The sequence below is a fragment of the Sarcophilus harrisii genome, chromosome 3, assembly GCF_902635505.1.
Source record: "Sarcophilus harrisii chromosome 3, mSarHar1.11, whole genome shotgun sequence".
Classification (NCBI taxonomy): domain Eukaryota; kingdom Metazoa; phylum Chordata; class Mammalia; order Dasyuromorphia; family Dasyuridae; genus Sarcophilus; species Sarcophilus harrisii.
The window spans coordinates 294,302,149-294,323,202 of record NC_045428.1 but is presented as its reverse complement, the minus strand read 5'-3'; the positions used below and the strand labels follow the sequence as shown (position 1 = coordinate 294,323,202).

Genomic DNA, 21,054 nt, shown 5'->3' with positions numbered 1-21,054 from the left:
TTTTTTTTTTAATTAGTTGAGTAAAATTACATCTGACATAATTATAACATTTTTAGATGACACAGAGTCAAGAGATATAATTAAAATCATTGTATGAAAGGGTCAAGATCCAAATAGGTGCTAACAGAATAGAATATCAAGGTGAATCTAATATGATGGAACTTAATAGTAATCAATGAAGAGTACATACATGTACATGCATGTGCACATACACACATCTTTACACAAATGAGAATATTTAAGATGGGTAAGGTATGGCTCAAGCTCAGTTTATCTGAAAAAGAACTGGGGGTTTTACTAGACTTTGAATTTTGTAATCCAGCTTCTTAAAATTGGTTTGTGACCCCAAATAGAATCTCATGACTGAATTATGATTTATTGTAAGTAAATGTTTAATTTATATATCTATTTTAAATATCTGTATACTTAGAATCACATAAAAATTTCTTGGGTGAAAAGGATCAGAAGTGGAAAAAAATTTAATAAGCCCTGCTTTATATGGAGTCAGGTGTGTAACAGAGTAGTCAAAGTAATAGGATCCTAGATTCTATTAATAGAATGTCCACAATCATCTAGACAATAGTCTGTACCCTCCCTAATCAGGCCACATATGGAACTTGTGTGTTCCATTTTGGGTACTACATTCTAGGAAAGACATTGATAAATCAGATAGGTTTTAAAAGAAAGAGTGGGCAAGCTAATGAACAGTCTTGTGATGTTGGAAGAATTGAGGCCTAAAAAGGGGACAAAAATGATTGAGGACAGAAATAATAACCATCTCCTAGAATTAGACAAGAATTTATTTTGTGGAAAGAAGGTAAATTTATTCTGTTTAACCTTAGAAGATTGAAGAATCAGGAGCAATGAGTGGAAACCACACAAAGGCAGCTAATAATAAGAGCTATATTAAGTACAAGGACATACCTAAGGCCATGGTGGGCTCCCATTTGTTGTACAGTTTCAAGGAAATAATGGATGCTTCATGCTTAAAAGCTTGAGTTGTTGGAGATGCTGAGGTTGGAGATTCTTAAAAAGTTATGAGTTGGATCTGAGATCAACTGGGTCTCTGAAGTCTCTTTCATCACTAAATTTGATGAATCCACCTTTATTTGTAAAAAAAATTAATTTACTTGGTATTTGGAAAGTACTATAAAAATAGAAGATATAGATCTGCAGTTAAAAGAGTAGGCATATTTAAAGTTCCAATAGGCCATCTTCTAAAAGTTTATACTGGAGGCTTGGATTGGAAATATGTCCCTCTGAGAAAATATAATGAATCTTTATATGCCCATTCACCTCAAAAAACAGAAACTATTGTTTTGGTATTAACCATTCATTCTATTTTCTAAGCAGTCACAAGTTACAAACAGTTTACAGGAAGGCATCCCCTAAACATATTGGTTTTGTACTGGTATCTATTAGTTGCTATCTCTGTTGCATTGTAAATTACATTTTGATAGTTGTGTATCTCGATGAGGCAGTTAGGTGGTACAGTGATAGAACATTGGTCTTAGAGTCAGAAACATTTACTAGCTGTGTGATTCTGGACAAGACACTTTAAAAGTCTTTCTACCTCAGTTTCATGAACTACAAAATGAGAAATAATAATAGTACCCACCTCCCATAGTGGTTGTGAGGATCAAATGAAGTCATATTTGTAATGCACATAGTGGCACTTAATAAATTCTTGTTCCCTCTCTTCAATAACATAATCTAAACAACTCGAATAATAACAAAACTAGAAACTATTGATCTTTTTTATAGATCAAGTATGACCTCCCTCAGTCCTTTTGAGCCTTTTTCCCATTGAAGACATATAACACTTTTGGGATATTCTAAATATTTTCAAATCAAAACTGGAACTGGCTTCCCCTGATTCTACAGCAACTGGTTGTTGGTTTTCATTGATTTATAAGTAGAAAGTCTTGTAGCATAAGGTCTTGTAGAAAGGAGTACAAAACCAGACATCTTCAAATATAAATAAATGTTGCCTTTGCCATTTACTAACCATGTGACTGTGTAAAGATGCCTCAGCCTTTCTGGGTTGCAATTTTCTCATCTGTAAAAAGATCAGATGACCTATAAGAGTTCTTTCCAGCTATGATTTGCTGGCTATAGAAATTAAGCTTGATATTTAGGACTTTTAATGATAATTGGAGGTAAAGAAATAGATTAGAAAATGTGGGGGAGAAGGGTCCGAAACACACATTTTGAGTATAACATCCAAATAAGAGCTTTAAATAAAGAATTAATGAGTCACAATCTCTATATTTCATATCCAGTATTCTTTGAATTATATATTGATAGTTATTCAGTGGAATCCAAAGAAACCAATTAACTGTACATCATTCATAGGAAAAATATACATATGGATGAAAAAGCTGAAATGCTATCCTACCATGGATAGAGATAAGCCACAGAATTCTAAACTCCACACATTTTTGCTGAGACATTCCACAACAAAGACTTTTAAGATAAAAAGGGAATCTCTTAGCACAGTTCACCTCAGAACCATACCTTGGCTATAGAAGGAATATTTCTTCAAGAAATCTTTTTGAACAAAGATTCCACAGAAACAGCATTGGAGGAAATATAGGTTAAGGACAAATAATTACAATATACATTTTGCCCCAGAAGGATGGGCAGAAGAGGAATATACAGGGTAAGAAGGTGGTGTATTCATGAGCATTCCCCTTTTGCAAATATACATAATGAGCCAGGAGATCCAAACTTGTTTAGCAAATTTCTTCATTCAGCAATCTCACAAAATGAAATATATTACAGATAGCCCCTGGTTGTTATGCTTACAAAACAAAATAGCTTTCTGTTGGATGTAGACTGCTACATATTTTGATTCTAGTAGCAATATGGCAGGGTTAAGGTCAACTTGTGTAATGTAATCTGGTGCCTGTTTTCGATAGTTATCACAGAAATAGATACTTATTTCAAGATGCTTAAACAGATAATTAGGTGAAAACTCCAACAAACCTTGAAGCATCAGAAAGTAAAGGTTTTCCCACTCCTACCCCCTAACTCTGTAACATCCACCACCATTCTCAGGATCCCCATAAGCTTATCTGGGCTTCAACCCTTCCATGGGGGCAATTTGCGACTGGAAAATAAATATATGTGATAATCAGTCTAACTCAGAGACAGTACTCATGAAATTTACTATCCCTGCAACACTCCCAGAGAGTTGACAAAGAATAGTTTTAAGTGCTCATCACTATACCTGAGCCAGGAAATCAAAAGTTTGACAAAGAGTATTTGAATTTTTATGCTGAAAAGAGATTGTCTCTACTCTATTCTATTTTAGAAGCATGAGGTAAAAAGATACATAGAAAAAACTACTTTCTGCTTGAATGAATAAACGACTAAACATGAAGGGATAAGTTTACTACCCCAGGATTCTTAGCACACTGAAAAAGAAAGCTAATTTTTTAAACCAGTTTGCCTTCCATTGCATGATTTCATATTCACTCAGCACCAATTGCCATCTGCTACTAAGTGGTATATAGTTTGGGCAAAGTACTAGAGCACGGTAGGCCAAAGAAAGAAGAGTCAGGGAGGGAAGAAAGGAGATACTTGCCCAACTAATGATCTCCTTTGTGTTGGAGACTAGGTTTCTGGACATCAGTACTTTAAGAACAATATACCAGTGTCTCTTACACTAGCTTAGGCGCCTAGCATATCAGATAAGAATGGTACAGTGGTATTTGGTCTACTCTTCTTCAAGAAAGTATAAAGGAGAAAATTATAAATAATGAATAAATATAAATATAAAAAATAAATTATATAAAATGAATAAAATTGAAAGGCTTTTTAGAGTGGGTGTAGGGATGATTGCAAACTGCGTTCAATAGGGTTCTACAAATCAGGACAATACAATATTACAGTACTCCAAAAATGAACCCACTAATTAAAATATTGTATAAGGCTAGCAGTGGACCTATAAATCCCAGACATGTAAGGATATAACAAAATAGATCTCTAGATGTATATTTCTGGAGAATTAGCATAGAATCACAATATATAACAATAACTAGACTCACAAGGTTAGGTTAAAAAAAAACAAACAAACTATAAATAGCCAAAGGAGGATGTGGAAGAAATGGGTTTATAATTGTTACTTTTTTTTTTTTTTTAAGAAACAAGCAGCTACTGAATTATAATGATGACTTCATGAAACAAAGGTTTTCTGCAAAGATAGTGGTCCGTGGAACCTCTTTGAAATCCAGTTACACTGCTTACAATTTTTTTGTTTTTGTTTTTGTTTTTACCATTGTTATCTGAACATGTATGTGGCTAAAGTATTGCATTTTATGGATCATTTGTATACTGAAGTTACTACCAAATAATAATAATTGTGGTGTATGTGTCCTACATCACAGTTGATGAAACCTTTGGAAAAAAAAATCAGCAGGTTGGTTCTCTGTGACATTTGGAAATGAGTACTGTCACACATTCAATAGCATACTCAGACTTGAGAAATTAGCATTGAAATGGAAAAAAATTCCTTGACATACAAGGCAATAATCTTATGCAAGATATTTTAAGATAAAAAATTAGCAAGTTGTGCAGAAGTGGGCCATGCTCTAGGACTAAGAGACAAGGGCTAAGGCTGCCAGATTTGAACCGTAAGGGTCATTATATAATATGTGTGCATAGAGCCTACCACAGTGCTCAGTGCATAGTAGGTGCTCAGTAAATCTGTAATAAATGAATCAAAAGCCCTTATCTTAATTCAAGTGTTTCATCCTGCTTGCCTGCCATCTGGGACTAGTCACATTACTGTGACTCAACAATAATTATACAATTAGTAATGCCTTGAGACTCTCTCTTTTGTCTTCCTAGGATCTCAGAGGGTTTCCATGTCCTATCTTATTCATTACCATAATATCTTTGTGAAGCAAGAGATCTCCATTTTTACAGATGGATTATAGAGCAGTGACTCAAATCTTGGTTTCTAAAGCTTGACAGATTAATAATCATTATTCTGACCCAACTCAAAACAGAGTTTTTCAGGTTATAAACCATTTTTGAGGCATTAGAATATATTAGCCAAATTTTGATCATTATTTTATTTTAGTCTCCAGAATAAGATCAAAGTATTTTTTTCTTTTTTTTAATCCAGATCTATGATTTCATAAATATGGGGAATTCCCAAAGGCAGAAATTCTCACTGATGCAGATCACCCAGTCTGTAACTTATAGTTGTAGAAAGTTGTCTGAAGCACTGAGGGTTTATTTCTTCATGTTCACTCCGATAGCTTGTGACAGAGAGATAGAACTTGAACTCACTTTTTCCAGACATTTAATGTAATGTAACTGTTTGCTTCTCATAGACTCTGGCAAATAACTTTTAGAAATACAAGATACTTTCTTTTTCTTCAAAAACAAGTTAAAATCCTCACTCTTATTCTGTTCATCTCAGCTATTTCTGTGAGCAGAGACTTAAAGTTACATGCCAGTTTAAAAAAAAAAAAAAAAAGGAGATCATATTCTAATATCTTAGTCACCAACACTTTTCATGGGGAAACAGGATTTAAAATTCATGTCTGACCCTTGCAGATGTTGCTTTTCAGCAACAAAAAGTGTTAAATATTTTCCACAAGTTCTGTACAAGAGAACTCTACAATTCTAATGTCTTAACTCATTGCTTGATTATTGACTTAACAATACATTTGTGAAAGGCAAAAAGACAACTAATTTCTTCTCTTTTCCTCAGTGGACATTATGGAAAAACTACTTATTTACTTTGTAAATGAGGACACCCAGTGGCCATAGCTTGAAAATAGAATAAGAATTCTTGTTTGTGATAATGCAAATATAGCTATTCATAATGATATCATAACTAATCCATGAATATTTCTATAACACCTATAAGCATAATGCTTAAGCTCACTTGTATTTATATTCATATGAAGATAAGTAAAGAAAAAGTAAGAAAGCACCTACTTGTCTTTGATGAATTTATTTCATTTTGCACAAATGAACTTCATCACCAGATACTGAAACAATTGGCAAATGTCATTGTTGAGCCATAGTTACTAATATCACCAATATTTAAAAGGCAACAGAAAACAGATGTGGTTCCAGGAGACTAAAGTAGGGCAAATACTCCAATGAACAAAATAGGAAAAAAGAATTGATTCTACAAACTGTAAGCCAGGAAACTCAACTTTGATACCTATGGAGTAACTATAGAATGAAGGAAATGGTTAGTAAACATCTAGAAAAGGAAGAATTAAAAGAACCAGCATGGCTTGATTAACCATAGATCATCTCTGTTCATTAGTATATCAAGAGATTGCTATAGATAAAAGAATTAGATTTTAGTAAAATTTTCAAAATCATACTATTTCTATGGAAAAGAATGGGAAAATAAGATTTCTAGATGATAATACAATTAGAGACTTTGATACAGTTGAATGGTCAAACTCAAAATTAGCCTGCAAGAATTCAAGGTTATCTTGGCAAAAGCTCTCTAGTGGAGTACCCCAGGGGTCTAGGCTTGATCCTGTACTATTTAGCATGTTTATGATTTGGATAAAGGTATAAATGTCAGGTTATCCAAATGTACATATGCAAAGCTAGATGGCATAGTTAATATACTGCCTGATAAAGTCAGGATCAAAAAGATCTTGACATGGTAGAACATTGGACTAAATCTAATTGGTTGAAATTGCCAAGGATAAATGTAAAGTCTCATATGGGCTCATGAGCTCCTATTCACAAATACATGATGGAGTAAGTGGTCATGGTTAGACAGCAACTTATCTAAAAATGATCTGCAGGATTTTATGTATTAGTAACTCAATGTCACCAATATGTCAACAAGAAGTTAATGACCTGAATTGAAAAATACAATCCATTATTAATAATAATAATATGAATAACAATGAGCATTTATAGTGGACCTAATGTGCATCAGGCCTTGCACCTAATAAGGTGATAGATAGCACCTCTGTACTCTGCCCTTCATCAGAATTGTGTTCTAAATGCCACATTTTAGGAAAGCTATTGATAAGCTGAAAAGCATGGACAAGAGGACAACTAGAAGAGTAAAGAGTTTTGAGTCCCATGTCATGAAAATCAGTTGAAGAAAATAGGAATATTTAGCCCGGGGAAGACAAGTCCCAGGAAGAATGTGGTAGCTGTCTTCAAATGTCTGAATATGTCATCCTCAGTTCCTCACTGTCTCTTATCCCCCATATCCAGTCTGTTGGCAAGACCTCATCTCTGACAAAGGCCCCTTCTCTTCCCTGACACTGCTAAAAGTCTGGGACAATCCCATATCACCTCACCTCTGGGCCATTGCAATAACTTGTTGGTGGGTGTGCCTGTTTCAAGACTCTCCCCTTTCTAATCCATCCTCTATTCAGCCCCCAAAGTGATTTTCCTAAAGCTCCAACCATGTCACCCCACTGCCCAATAAACTGTAATAGCTACTTCTCACCTCCAGGATCATGCAGAATCCTCTGTTCAAAAGCCTTCATAACTTACCCCCACCTTTCCACTCTTGACCCAATAACAATGACCTCCTTACTGCTTCATGAACAAGTTACTCCACCTCTCAGCTCCAGGCATTTCTCTGTCCCCTGTGCCTAGAGCGTGCTCCCTTTTCACCTCTGCTTCCTGGCTTTCCTGGCTTCTTTCAAGTCCCAGATAAAATCCTATCTTCTTCAGGAAGCCTTCCCCAACCTTCTTAATTCTGGTGTCTACCCTCTACTATCTATTTCCTATGTATCTGGTATCTAGTTTGTTTTCACACATTTGTTTGTAGTCTCTTCCATTAGATTGTGAGCCCCTTGAGATCAGGCCTGTCTTGTGCCCAGCACTTGGCACATAGTAGGTGCTTCATTAATGTTTTCCGACTCACTAACTTCCTAGACTGATGAGTATGGTTTTAAAAAAATACTTATTTTGTATCCCATTATATCTTACTTCAATGCTATAGAGTCTAGCCAGTTTAGAAAATCAGGGCCCCAAATTTCTTTGGAGAAATTCATTACCCAGTGAACTCCATAAGCCCTGAGCTGTCCTTTTTCAGTTATTTGAAACTTCTTCACACTTGAAGTCAATTGTCTGTTATGTACTATGTCTCCCTTAGAACAATGAAATGCCCTCTTGTTGATGCATAGAAATCTTCTTCCAGAACCTAAACAATTGTACATTGGAGGAATTTGTTTTGTTTGTGTGTGTGTGTGTGTGTGTGTGTGTGTGTTTTAAACCATGAATAAGATGGAACAAGGAAGACAAATTTATGAATCTGGAAATACTCTTCAGAAGCTATTTATGATAAAAATTGTAAAGAAAGTTCTGCCTATTAGGAAATTCCACAATTAACTTAACTAGAAAGCTTATTAAAAACAACAACAACAACAACCCAGAGATTCTGTTTTATCATTATTTGAAGGACAGAAAAAAAAATTTCCATTTGGTAGTCAAATAATAGATTTTATGCCTGCCTATAGACTTCATTCCCAATATCTTTATTACCTCTTTGGGCTAATATAGGATCTTTGTTAAAAGTTCATTTTCCATTCAAATAAGACTGTGATGATTTAAAGCTATTTAGAGAGAACAGATGTACCAAGAATTCTTGAAGTGATTGTGTAAAAGACATCATTCTCTTAATTTCCTGTAGAGAAAATAAAGGGCCACCACTGACTTTATACTTGATGATACAAATAATTTTTGAAAGCCTTATTTAAGTCTAAGTTCAAATTGCATAACATGCATAACATAAGTTGATCTTTTTTTGTTCATTTCTGTAGTCCCACCCACAGATGCAGAATTTCAGGGTTTTTTGTTCCCCAGATTTAGTGAACAAAGAAAAAGGTTACAATAGGGCATCAGCTAAATTTGTAAGGAAAGAGCTTTAGAAAAATCAAAATCTCCCCAAAAAAGAGTATCTCAAAAGGTTTACAGGATAAGAGGATTTAAAGACAACAACCTCAGATTTCAGTGAATTCTCTCCTTCATCCTAGCAAGTCCTGCTCCGTTAAGAATCCATTTCATTTAAACACTAGGAGGAGGGCATCTAGCACCATTCTTCAATATGTTGTCTGGCGCCACAGCTATCAGATACTTTTGTGTACAGTTAAAACAGAGTTCTCAAGTTCTAGTAGAGGCAAAGAAAGCTTTTGAACTCACAGCATTACATTTCTCTTCCTGCACAAGAATCTATGGGTCTAAGGATAAAATTCGCATTTCTATGCAGTGTATACAATAATAAAAATCTATCTTAAAGAATCATAGAATCTTAGTGCAAGGAGATACTTTAGAACTCATCTTCTTGTGCCAACTGCCTCCTTATGTACAGCACTGAGCACATAATACTCAAATACTTGTCAACAGATTAATGTACATTTCAAACAAGAAATGTTGTGAGGCTATCATTTGTATTTGTTAATAACAGAGTAAAGTTCAAATCAGATAAGACTACTTCACATACATAAAGGAAAGCATGACTTTTAAGAGTTAAGGCCAACTTTTACAAACAGGAAAGTTCTCCCTCAGCATAAAATTCTCCCTTCATGTTAGTGCCTTGAAATTTGAACATTAGGGTTGATGAAATGTGACCATTAGAGCTCTTCCATTATAACCCATTGTTCCAGCAAGAGCAAGACCCTGAAGGAAGTCTCAAACTTCTGATTTTTCATGGGATGAGTGGAAGGGGGAAGGAGGAGTTGAGGAAGCTCAAATCAAGGTTCCATAGTGTAGCAGAGGTCCTCAAACTTTTTAAATAGGGGGCCAGTTCACTGTCCCTCAGACTGTTGGAGGGCCAGACTATAGTAAAAACAAAAACTTTGTTTTGTGGGCCTTTAAATAAAGAAACTTCATAGCCCTGGGTGAGGGGGATAAATGTCCTCAGCTGCTGCATCTGGCCTGCGGCTGTAGTTTGAGGACCCCTGGACTGTAGAGCCTTGATCCTTGAAGGAACAGACCATGAGTTAGAGTGTACCAAAATAGTATAAAGAAATTCATAAAAGAGGGATAGCAGTTCACGTATACGGCATTTTTGCCCAAGTTTAATTCTGCTTGCTTTATTTCTCAAATATAATGAAATTTATCCTATAAGAAATGAAAAAAAGGTAACTGTCTTGGTCTCTGGGCTGGAAATATCTCAGGGTGTTCAAAAGTCATTCCTCAATAAATTAAAAAGTATTTTGTCACTTAAATTACAGGTGTATATATTTTCTAAATTTTCATAGAAATATCTAATGTTTTGGTAGTGTAAGGAAAAGGCAGAAAAGAAGAAAACAAGCCACATATATAACACCTACTATGTGCCAAACTTTGTTAAGGACTTTACAAATATTATTCTCATTTGATCCTCATAACAATTCTGCAAGGTAGATCCTGATATTTTCCTCATATACAGTTGGGAAACTAAGGTAAAGAGAAGTAAAGTGACTTTCCCAGAGGTTGGTTGGTTGTTGACCTTCATTCTTAGAGGACCAAAATAACATCACTGTTAGAATCAAGTTACATTGTGTCCAACTATGGCTGATCAGACTAATATGAGCTAGGAATGCTGCTCCATAGGTTGGACACAAATAGTCCCTGTAAACATTTGAGGTGAATTCTCTAATTTTGTGCACCTCATATTTCCTTTGGGCTAATTCAACTCTGTTTTGCTCCTAGAGCATAGCACCTTCTCTGATGAGGGAATTCCATGCTGGGCACTCTTGTGCCAATGTCTCCCATGTCATACAATCAATTCTCAAGTTCGTAAGAGAGGCTTTGAGAGAGTCCTTGTATTGCTTTTTCTGACTGCCACATGAACACTTGTCCTGTGTAAGTTCTCCATAAAATAGTCTTCGTGTTAAGTATTTTGGCAATGGAACAATGTGGCCAGCCCAACAGAGTTGTGTTCTCTGCTGTAGAGTTTGAAAGCTAAAAGAAAGCAGAGGCAGCTAGGTGTACAATAGTTAGATCACTCGACTTGGAGTCAAGAAGACAAAAGTTCTGACACTATGTGTGGCCTTGAGTAAGTCTCTTACCTACTGTCAACCTCAGTTTCCTCATCTATTAAGTGGAGGTATTAATAGTGTCTACTTCCCAGAGTTATTGTGAGAATAAGATGAAATAACATGCGAAGAACTTTGAAAACTTTAAAGTACTACATAAATTTATCTAAAACTATTCATTTTTATTATCTACATTAACTAACAAAAAAATTGCTTAGAGTGCATCTGATACAAAGAAAACATTGAAATGAGGTATGATTCAAGGTAATTCCAATAGAATTGTGATAGAAAAAGCCACCCACATCAAGAGAGAACTACAGAGACTGAATGTGGATAAAACATAGTATTTTCATCTTTACTGTCATTGTTATTGTTTGCTTGCTTTTTTCTTTCTTTTCTCATTTTTCCCTTTTTGATTTGATTTTTCTTGTGCAGCAGGAAAATATGGAAATAAGTTTAGAAGAATTGCACATGTTTAACCTATATTGGATTACTTGGTGTCTAGAGAAGGGAAGAGGAGGGAGGGAAGGAGAAAAATTTGGAACGCAAGGTACTGCAAGGGTGAATGTTGAAAACTATCTTTGCATGTATTTTGAAAAATTAAAAGTTATTATTACTATTTTAAAAATACAAAGAAAACATTGACAAATGATAGTATGTTTCATCTATATAAAATTGGATTATGCTTTATGCCAGGAATGCAAGGGGAAGCCTTTCCAGATTTCAGTTAATGATATTATTTTAAAGACTTGCTTTCTATCTCTTCCTTTCTCCCCTTCCTCCCTCCACCTGTATTTGTTTACCGTACTTTTTCCATAACTCTCAAGAAAAATATTTTACCTCTTCAGCAAAGATGCCATGTTGTAAAGAATAGACACCATATACAGGAAATACCCCAAAATGAGAAAAGAAAAACTATCATACATATGTGTCTGTGTGCACTGAAAGATAAAGGCAGAATAAAGAACTCAAGAAAGTCTTTATATAATATATTTCAGCCTAGATTCATATGGATACAGTATTATCAGCTTAAAGAAGTATGAAACAAGTCGGCTTCCTTCTTCATCAGCAGTAATCTTAGTTACAAGGCAAAACAAAATAAAACAAAACCACAAAATAAAAGCTATAAGCTTTGGTTACAAAGGATAGCAGAATGTAATTATAAAGCAAATTTGTATATATTCCGCATATGTAATCAGTTCACTTGCATGAAAAATGAAGATAAGTATTATATCATAGTGTGGCCATATCATTGACAGCACATCTAATTAGCATCAGCTGTTTCACATATTCTTAAACAGAGTAGTTAACGGAGTAGTAACAAGTTTTACCCAGCTAAAATGATTATTGTAATGATAGTATTTGTATTTGATCTAGTACTTGAAAGAGGATATACCTTCTTTAGTATGCTTAGATGCTTTAGTAAAACAGTTTTCCTGTGCCTAGTGGCCAACACTTTGGTTATATGCGCTCCAAACTTAACTCTTCTAGTCTCATAAAATATATTCACAGATCTTAACTGGGATTGTACTTGAAGAAGTCTTCAATAAATCCTTAAGCATTAATACTGTGTTCCAGTAATGATGTGTAGTGCTAGAGATTGAAAGAAAAAAACAAAAACAAAAAGTACCTGTCCTCAAAGAGTTTCTGTTTTAATGGAGGTGAGAACAGATACATAAATGGTTAATTTTGTTGCTATTCAGTTGTATTAGATTCTTTGTGATCACATTGGGGTTTTCTTATAAAGATGCTAGACTGGTTTGCCATTTCCTTCTTCAACTTATGAGAAAGATGAGGAAACCAAGGCAGAGTTAAGTGACTTGTTTAGGGTTTCAAAGTATCTGAGGCCAGAGTTGAACTCAAGAAGAGGAGTCTTCCTAACTTCAGGTCTAACACTTTATCTACTGTACCACTTAGCTGTCCTAGGACTTGACAAACTGATGCCGCACTGATGTGACCACCTTCATACCACTGGAATTGGGTTAAGATTTTCTGGAAGATGATCATAATAATCCAACAAAAGCAGGTGTTGACTCTATTTCCCACATTTACAAGCTATGGGCCAAGCATGCCATATTGAAATTTTACTTACTTTTCATGTAAGTCATTTGACCTAACCCTGTTCATTTGACCATATTTATCTTGGTTATTATTTTGGTAATTTCACCATGTCTCCAAATTCCCATTTTCCTTCCCACTATATCAGGCATACACTAGTCTCATTTTATACAGCCATTTGGTCTTCTGGCTGGGAATAGACCGGATTTCACACCTAATTAAAAAAGATTGTTATTGCCTGCTGTTTCCTTTCTTCATCCTTTTTCCTTACACCCATCAGCATTTTATTCTCATGCTAAGTCCTGTCCTTGTTGGACACCCACAGCTTAAGGACCAGCAGGGGGCAAGGTTCCTATAAAACAGTAAACCAAGCCCTCCATCACCTATTTCACAACAAAACTTTCCCTTCAATTTCAACCCCCTGCTTCAACTCCCTTCTATATTGTGCCTGCTCTTCCTAGATGAATTCCATTCATGTTTTTTGTGAGTGACATTGCAGTCTGATCTATATTTTTACTCTGTTGAAAAGACATGAGTTAAAAAAATTAGAACTTTTATCTTAATAGTTTTTTTTTTTTTTTTGCTTTGCCACCAATTCCACGTTCATACTACTCCTTTTGCTCTCTTCATAGAACACTGCTTTTTTTTTTTCGAAATGCACATAATCCATGTAAAGTTGTGAGGTTTTGTAGGGTTGAAGCTTTTTTCCCCCCTGAATGGTCCAAATGCCTATTCACTGCCAATCTAAGAAAGAATAGGGTTTGAATTTTCACACCATTCCTTCCTATACAGTTCCTGAATACCCATCCAATCAAGATTTGTTTTCAATGGGGAGAAAACCTCCTACAGTAGACTATTTCAAATTGATTCTATTGGAATCTATACATTAATGTTCATTGGGTGAAAATGAAGCATTTCACAAAAGCTCTGTGCCCAGCATTACTGTCACAGAAACTTTTTTTTTTTTTTTTTTCCCCACTGTATTCCAGTTAAATAGAAAAGAAAGCCTGGGAACAGATCAAGACAGCACTGTTCCCTTGCCTCGGGCATTGTATGCTGTAGGCATGAGATAGTGCTGAACGATGGAGCATGTTTCTCCAGTGTTATTTCTACTAAAAATTGGCAAAAAGGCTATCCACACCTTTATCACTAATTTTGTTGGGGAGGGGGTTCTCCTTAAGAGCAACAGGTATTGAAGTTTTCTAGCTAAGAGAAATGGCAAGTTGATCATTTTTCTGATTTAAGTCTTTCTGTGTTTTAAAATAACGATAGTAACAATTGAGCTTACCTGGTCTCCAAATTCTTAACTCTAGTTTGGCATGGCATTTCACTTACTTTTTCATTTGATGATAGAATTGGTTTGTGTCTGGCTATACTGAAGTACCAGGTTATCTGATAATTTCTTTAATGTTCCAGCTAACTTTCTGGAGGTCCTCCAAATGGCCCTTGGTTTCAGCAGAATAATCACCACAAGAAAAGTCAGGAATAAAGTCCGAAGTCTTTATTATCTCCTTCACCTAGGGCCGGGCTAGCTTTCTCGGGGACGTTCAGATGGGCCTTGATCTTAGTGGAGGAATGCAGGAGGCAGGAGAGCCACCAGGATGATGGAGATAGAATGTCTCTCTTCCAGTCCTTGTTGGCTCTTCTATGCCTTATTGTAATGACGACATTACAGCATACTGATTATGTGTGAATTTAGAGAACCATTACATCACCATGATAAGTACTAAGTATATATGTAAACTAGATAACCATTGTCTCATCAATTCCTCTGAGTTAGCACCTTGTTTCAAGTATACTTCTCCAGAGTTCTGGCGCTCTGCAACCTCCTGATCTGAGAGACAGAAAACATGAATTCAAGTCACAATACCAGAATTTACAAGCTGTGTGATTTTAAGAAAATCGCTTATGCTTCTTCGATCTCTTGTCCTTCCCCAATCTCTCTTTGTAAATTGGAGAATATTTGAGGGAGATAAGGTCACACAATAAGTAGATAGAACATCTGGCCTGGGATCAGGAAGACCTGAGTTCAAATCCAGCCTTATATACTTAACAGTAGATATGTGACGCTGGACAAGTCATTTAACCCCCATTTGCCTCGCAATCATTTTCCCTCCAAAAAAAAAAATCCAGTCTTAGACACTTAACTGTGTTGACTCTGAGCAAATCACTTTACCTTTGTCTACCTTGGCTTCCTTACCTGTCAAATGGTGTTCATAATAGCATATACCTTACAAGTTGTTGGGAGGATCAAATGAAATTATATTTTTCAAGTACTTGACATAATGCCTGGCATATTAAATATATATTCTCTTCCTTCCCAAATGCCAATACTCACACTGTCTAGAATGATTGTGAAGAAAGCATGTTGTAAATGCTCAGAACTGAGTAATTAGTAATAGCTAACTGTTTAGTCAAGCAAGAAGCTGAAAGAATGCTGGCTCTAATTGTGAGACCTCAGATCTTACCTTTGATAAACTTAGTATCTGTTGAATGTTGGTGAGCCACTTAATTTCCCTTATCCTTTATATCCTAATAAAGAGATTGGACTGAATTGCTTCTGAAGTCTGTTTAAGCTCTAGATCCCTCATTCTTTGTAATTTTCCCAAAACTGACCAGTTGTTTGGCTAATTGGACCCAACTTGTAAGAGTAGAAATCCACTTGTTTGGGAGGTGGAGGAGGTGTCATGTTTCACAGTATTATTGAAATAACATATTAAACATTCACTTCCTCATTCTTTCCAGTTCCAATTAATTCCTCAAATCATATTAACCTCATATTCACATGTCACTGAATGATAATACCTTCAAGATTCTGAACTTTAAAATTCCACTCTGCCATCTTTCCATCTCTCCTACACACCAACTTCTAGTCTCTAGACCATTGATATTTCCCCATCCTATCTCCTCTTTTATGGTCTGCTAGCTTCTATACTAAACTTTCATTCCATGGTCCTCTTCATAAAGCTTTCACTAGTTACTACTTCAGAAACACATACACACACACACACACACATATGCACACAAATTCTGACCTTTTACTACTCCAAAATTATTAATTCTCATTTCTAAGTAACCTCAGCAATGTGATTTCTACACAGGTTTTTTTGGTGTAAAAGAAGCAATAGTACCTGGGGGATTCTGGAAAGGCTTCATGGAGATGGAATACTAAATTGAGCTTTGAAACAAAATAAAGTTCTTAAGAGGTCGAGATAAAGAAAGGGTACATTCCAAGAGAAGAATAATGTTTAATAAGGAGCTAGGTGGTGAAGGCCTTTAAATTCCAGACTGAGGAATTTATGTTTCATCCTAGAAGTAACAAAGAGCCACTGGACTATATTGATCAGAGAGGAACATGGTAAGGCCTGTGCATTAGGAAAATTATTTTGACAGTTGCATGGCATATATGAATGACTTCCATTCATGTTTCTGATCAATGTAGTAATACTTTCATAAGTTGCTACCATTTTGCCTTCTCAAAACAATGGCTAAATCAAATAAAGGATGAAAGAGATAATAATCTTGTGTATAAATTATATGTGTTGTCTTCTATAAAGAAAACAAGATCACTAGTCCTGTTCCCAGCCTCTCTCCATTGCCATCACAAAGATGATGAACAACATGTGAAACAGTGTGGTTCAGGCCTTCATCATCTCTTACCTACACCCTTACAATAACCTCCTATTTTGTTTCCCTGCTTCAAGTTTCTCCCCACTCCAGTCTATTATCTATACAGATGTCAGAGTGGTTTTCCTAAAGCCAGTTCTGAACATGTCACTCTCCCCTACCCCTCACTCAGTAAACCTTCATTGTCTCTCTATTACTTTTTAGATAAAATATAAAATCTACTGCACAGCATTTAAAACCTATTCTTACATCTCTAGTTATAGTCCAAATACTCCACTTCTCACACACTATGGTGCAGCCAGCCACACCAGCCTACTTGCTGCTTCTCACACATGAATGCTCATCTTCCTTCTCATTCTGGTTCTGGCTGCCTTTGGAATGTTATGGAACACATGCAGCCCACAGGCCACTTGTTTGACACCTCTGTGGTAAACAATTAATAAGTGGTTTTTCATTATTACCATTAGCATAATTATAGTGAAAAAATCATTTCCTAGGGTCAGGATTACTCTTTTGGGATCTTTCAGGCACCTATTTCCCATTAGGTTTCAGAGAATTTAAACTACTTCCTGCACACTCACTGTGAAGAACCATGTGTAAGGTATCAGAGATAGCAAGCATATGTGGATATAAAGTGGAGGCAGAGGAATGGCACTTTCTGAGTTGATTGAAGTGGGCATGCATTCTATAATGTATTCCTCAGTTGAGAAACATTTCGTTAATCTATTGATGAATTTCATTTTCCCAGGGATTTTGCCTAAATAGTAGAGAACAATTTGTTCATTTAATTCAGTGAATGCATAAGAGATATTTCAGAGTTTTTTAGCTCTTGGATTCATTTTTGTCTATGAGTAAAATAAAGAGATGGGGAGCCTTTTGTCAACTCAGTGGGAACATAGGGATTTAACCAAGTTCTGCTGCTGACTGACTCTAGAGGCTTCAGGATTGGACTGAAAATTTAATAGTTAAAAGTTTGCTTTCTGCATCTCTTGAGTGAGGGTTGAATAAGTTTAATAAGTGTGCTAATTAATATACCTAGTTGTACTTCATCTGGTATCTTTCTTTCAAAAGCTTTATAGGCTTTTGACTACCTCCTGCCTGGAACCAGACCCTTATAGGGAATATAAACATGAAGGAGGGTTGGATGAGAACTATAGCTATTGTGACAGAATATGGACTCTGCATCCAAAATAACTTTGGGCCTGGTTATTCCAGAAATCTAGACAGCATTCAAGCTCTTGACATTACAGGTTATCTTTCCTGTGCTCTCTATAGTCTAAGAAAGCCCATCTGGGACATTGCTTCTTTGTGTCACCAATTAAGCCACTTGACACAGCTGGGGATGGATTAGACATTACCCCAAATCTAGAGGCTGAACAAAAAAAGGGATCCAAGCCAAATCTAATAGATGTCTTTATCATGTTTGTTTTGCTATGCTCTAGGTGACATCAGTTGCAAGGGGATGACCGAGCGCATTCACAGCATCAACCTTCACAACTTCAGCAATTCTGTGCTCGAAACCCTCAACGAGCAGCGCAACCGTGGCCACTTCTGTGACGTGACGGTCCGTATCCACGGGAGCATGCTGCGTGCCCACCGCTGTGTGCTGGCCGCTGGCAGCCCCTTCTTCCAGGATAAGCTGTTGCTGGGCTATAGTGACATTGAGATCCCCTCAGTGGTATCAGTCCAGTCCGTTCAAAAACTCATTGATTTCATGTACAGCGGGGTTCTACGGGTCTCCCAGTCAGAAGCCCTGCAGATCCTTACTGCCGCCAGCATCCTCCAGATCAAGACCGTGATCGATGAGTGCACACGGATTGTTTCACAGAACGTTGGTGATGTCTACCCGGTGATTCAGGACTCTGGCCAGGAGACACCCAGGGGGACCCCTGAGTCAGGTACCTCGGGGCAAAGCAGTGACACAGAATCTGGCTACATACAGAGTCATTCCCAGCATAGCGTAGACAGGATCTACTCAGCCCTCTATGCGTGCTCCATGCAGAATGGCAGTGGGGAGCGCTCCTTCTACAGTGGAGCTGTGGTTAGCCATCATGAGACAGCCCTGGGGTTGCCCAGAGATCACCACATGGAAGACCCCAGCTGGATCACCCGGATTCACGAACGCTCCCAACAGATGGAGCGGTACCTTTCCACCACTCCAGAGACTACCCACTGCCGGAAGCAACCACGCCCTGTCCGGATCCAGACCCTGGTAGGGAACATCCACATTAAGCAAGAGATGGAGGATGACTATGACTACTATGGCCAGCAGAGGGTGCAGATCCTAGAACGCAATGAGTCGGAGGAATGCACAGAAGACACAGATCAGGCAGAAGGCACCGAAAGCGAGCCCAAGGGGGAGAGCTTTGACTCAGGGGTCAGCTCCTCCATTGGCACAGAACCGGACTCTGTCGAACAACAGTTTGTAACTGGGATTGGCCGAGAGGGTCAGCCAGAGCCTTCTCAGACCGAGCCAACTGATCTCCCCACAGAAGGGGGCCAGCAGCCGCCCCAGCCCCAGCAGCACCCAGATGCCAATTCCTCTTCCCCAGAGAGGAACAATGATGTGGAGATGGACAGTACCGTGCTCACAGTTAGCAACAGCACTGAGAAAGGAGTCCTGCAGCCTTCAGTCAACACATCGATTGCCCAACCATTGCCAAGTACCCAGCTCTATCTTCGCCAGACAGAAACCCTCACCAGCAACCTGAGGATGCCCCTGACCTTGACCAGCAACACACAGGTCATTGGCACAGCCGGAAATACTTATCTGCCGGCCCTCTTCACTACACAGACCGCAGGCAGCGGCCCCAAGCCTTTCCTCTTCAGCCTGCCCCAACCCTTAGCAGGCCAGCAGACCCAGTTTGTGACAGTGTCCCAGCCTGGCCTGTCAACTTTTACTGCCCAGCTGCCAGCCCCACAGCCCCTGGCCCCATCTGCAGGCCACAGCACAGCCAGTGGGCAGGGGGAAAAAAAGCCTTATGAGTGCACTCTCTGCAACAAGACTTTCACCGCCAAACAGAACTACGTTAAGCACATGTTCGTACACACAGGTGAGTGCCGGCCCTCCAGGGACTCACCCAGCTGAGGTGGCAGACAGACAAGGGAGGGGGAAGGTGAGGGTCTTAAAGGTTAAAGAACAGTCATTGTTCTGACCTGACCCAAATTATCCTCCCAAACCCTTGCCATTCTAGATCACCAATGCAGAGAGGACCTGATTATCTGTGTTGCTAATTGACTGGTCACTCTGACCTGGAAAGACAGAAATGCAATTCATTTTTGAAGAAGCCTTTTAAGAAGAGGTAGGAATCATCAGACATAGTTGACCCTAAAATATATGTTGTGTTTCCTAGAATACAGAAGAATGATACTTTAACGTGCTTCTTCCTTAAGAGATTGTGACTTCAAAGTTAACTCTAAACATGTAGATACAAAGGTTACCCACCTATATGGTATGGCTTTAGAAAGCTGTCAGTTTTTACCTGTTTAGAAATATTTATCCCTAATGGTGACGATTGGTCATGAATTTCCTATTATCAATGTCAAGCTTTGGGATTGTCATTAATTCCACAAGATTCCTGTCAAAGTGCAAATATGGGAGATAACATTTCTGTGTCAATACAAGTGAACAAAAATTAATTTAAATTAGCTAGCTATGATCTAGCAGGAATCTAGGGGTAATCTTCAGTTGCAAGACAGCTAAGTTTTAAATGATGATGGTGGTTGATGGGGATGAGTTATAAAGGGAGAGTTGAAGAAAATACTGGATCCAGGAGTCATTGTGAGGAGAAAGCAATAAAGTACTTTGGAAGAGGATCCTAAATGTCAAAATGAAAACTGAAATGAATGGAAGGTTCATAACTGAAGAATTGCACAATTTTGTCAGTAGTTAATCCTATATTCTTGTTAATGTTTCCAAGTAGATTTACATTAAAAAAAAAAAGAATTAAAGTATTACACGCAAGCACCAGCATTAAAGTGTCCTTGAAGCATTCAGTGAGATTCACCTTTCCCTTTCCCAACTAACTGTCCCCTAACTCTTAGCAGGCCAGTGGACCCAATTAGGGTCCTTGGAACTTAGGGGATACATGAACTCTGGTTGTAACCTGAACCTGACCCAGAAAAATATGCTGTTCACTACCAGCTGTTACCACATAAGGCAATGCATGGTATAGTTGTTTTCTATGTCATGACATTACTTGGGAAAGAAAGAGTTTATCTAACCCAATTTTGTTTCAAATGGAGCATTTTCACAGATAACCCCCTTTCTTACATTCTATATTAATTCTAAAGCACTTTTTCTGCTGGCCTAGAAAATCAAATTCATAATCTCTTGGGATCGTATTTTCAAAATAACCACTAAACTATCATCCATAAAATTCTAGTACTG

At 37.4% G+C, this 21,054-nt stretch overlaps 1 protein-coding gene across 24 annotated transcripts in view; it reads left to right on the top strand.

Moving 5' to 3' along the window:
• The window catches only part of ZBTB20 (zinc finger and BTB domain containing 20), a 1,022,251-nt gene that overhangs the window by 986,249 nt on the left and 14,948 nt on the right, over window positions 1-21,054 (top strand). For all 24 annotated transcript variants that reach the window (XM_031963653.1, XM_031963649.1, XM_031963663.1 and 21 more), the window contains one exon: window positions 18,107-19,717. In XM_031963653.1, coding sequence (XP_031819513.1) covers window positions 18,127-19,717 — 1,591 coding nt within the window. In that variant the 5' untranslated portion in view covers window positions 18,107-18,126. The remainder of the gene's footprint in view (window positions 1-18,106; window positions 19,718-21,054) is intronic.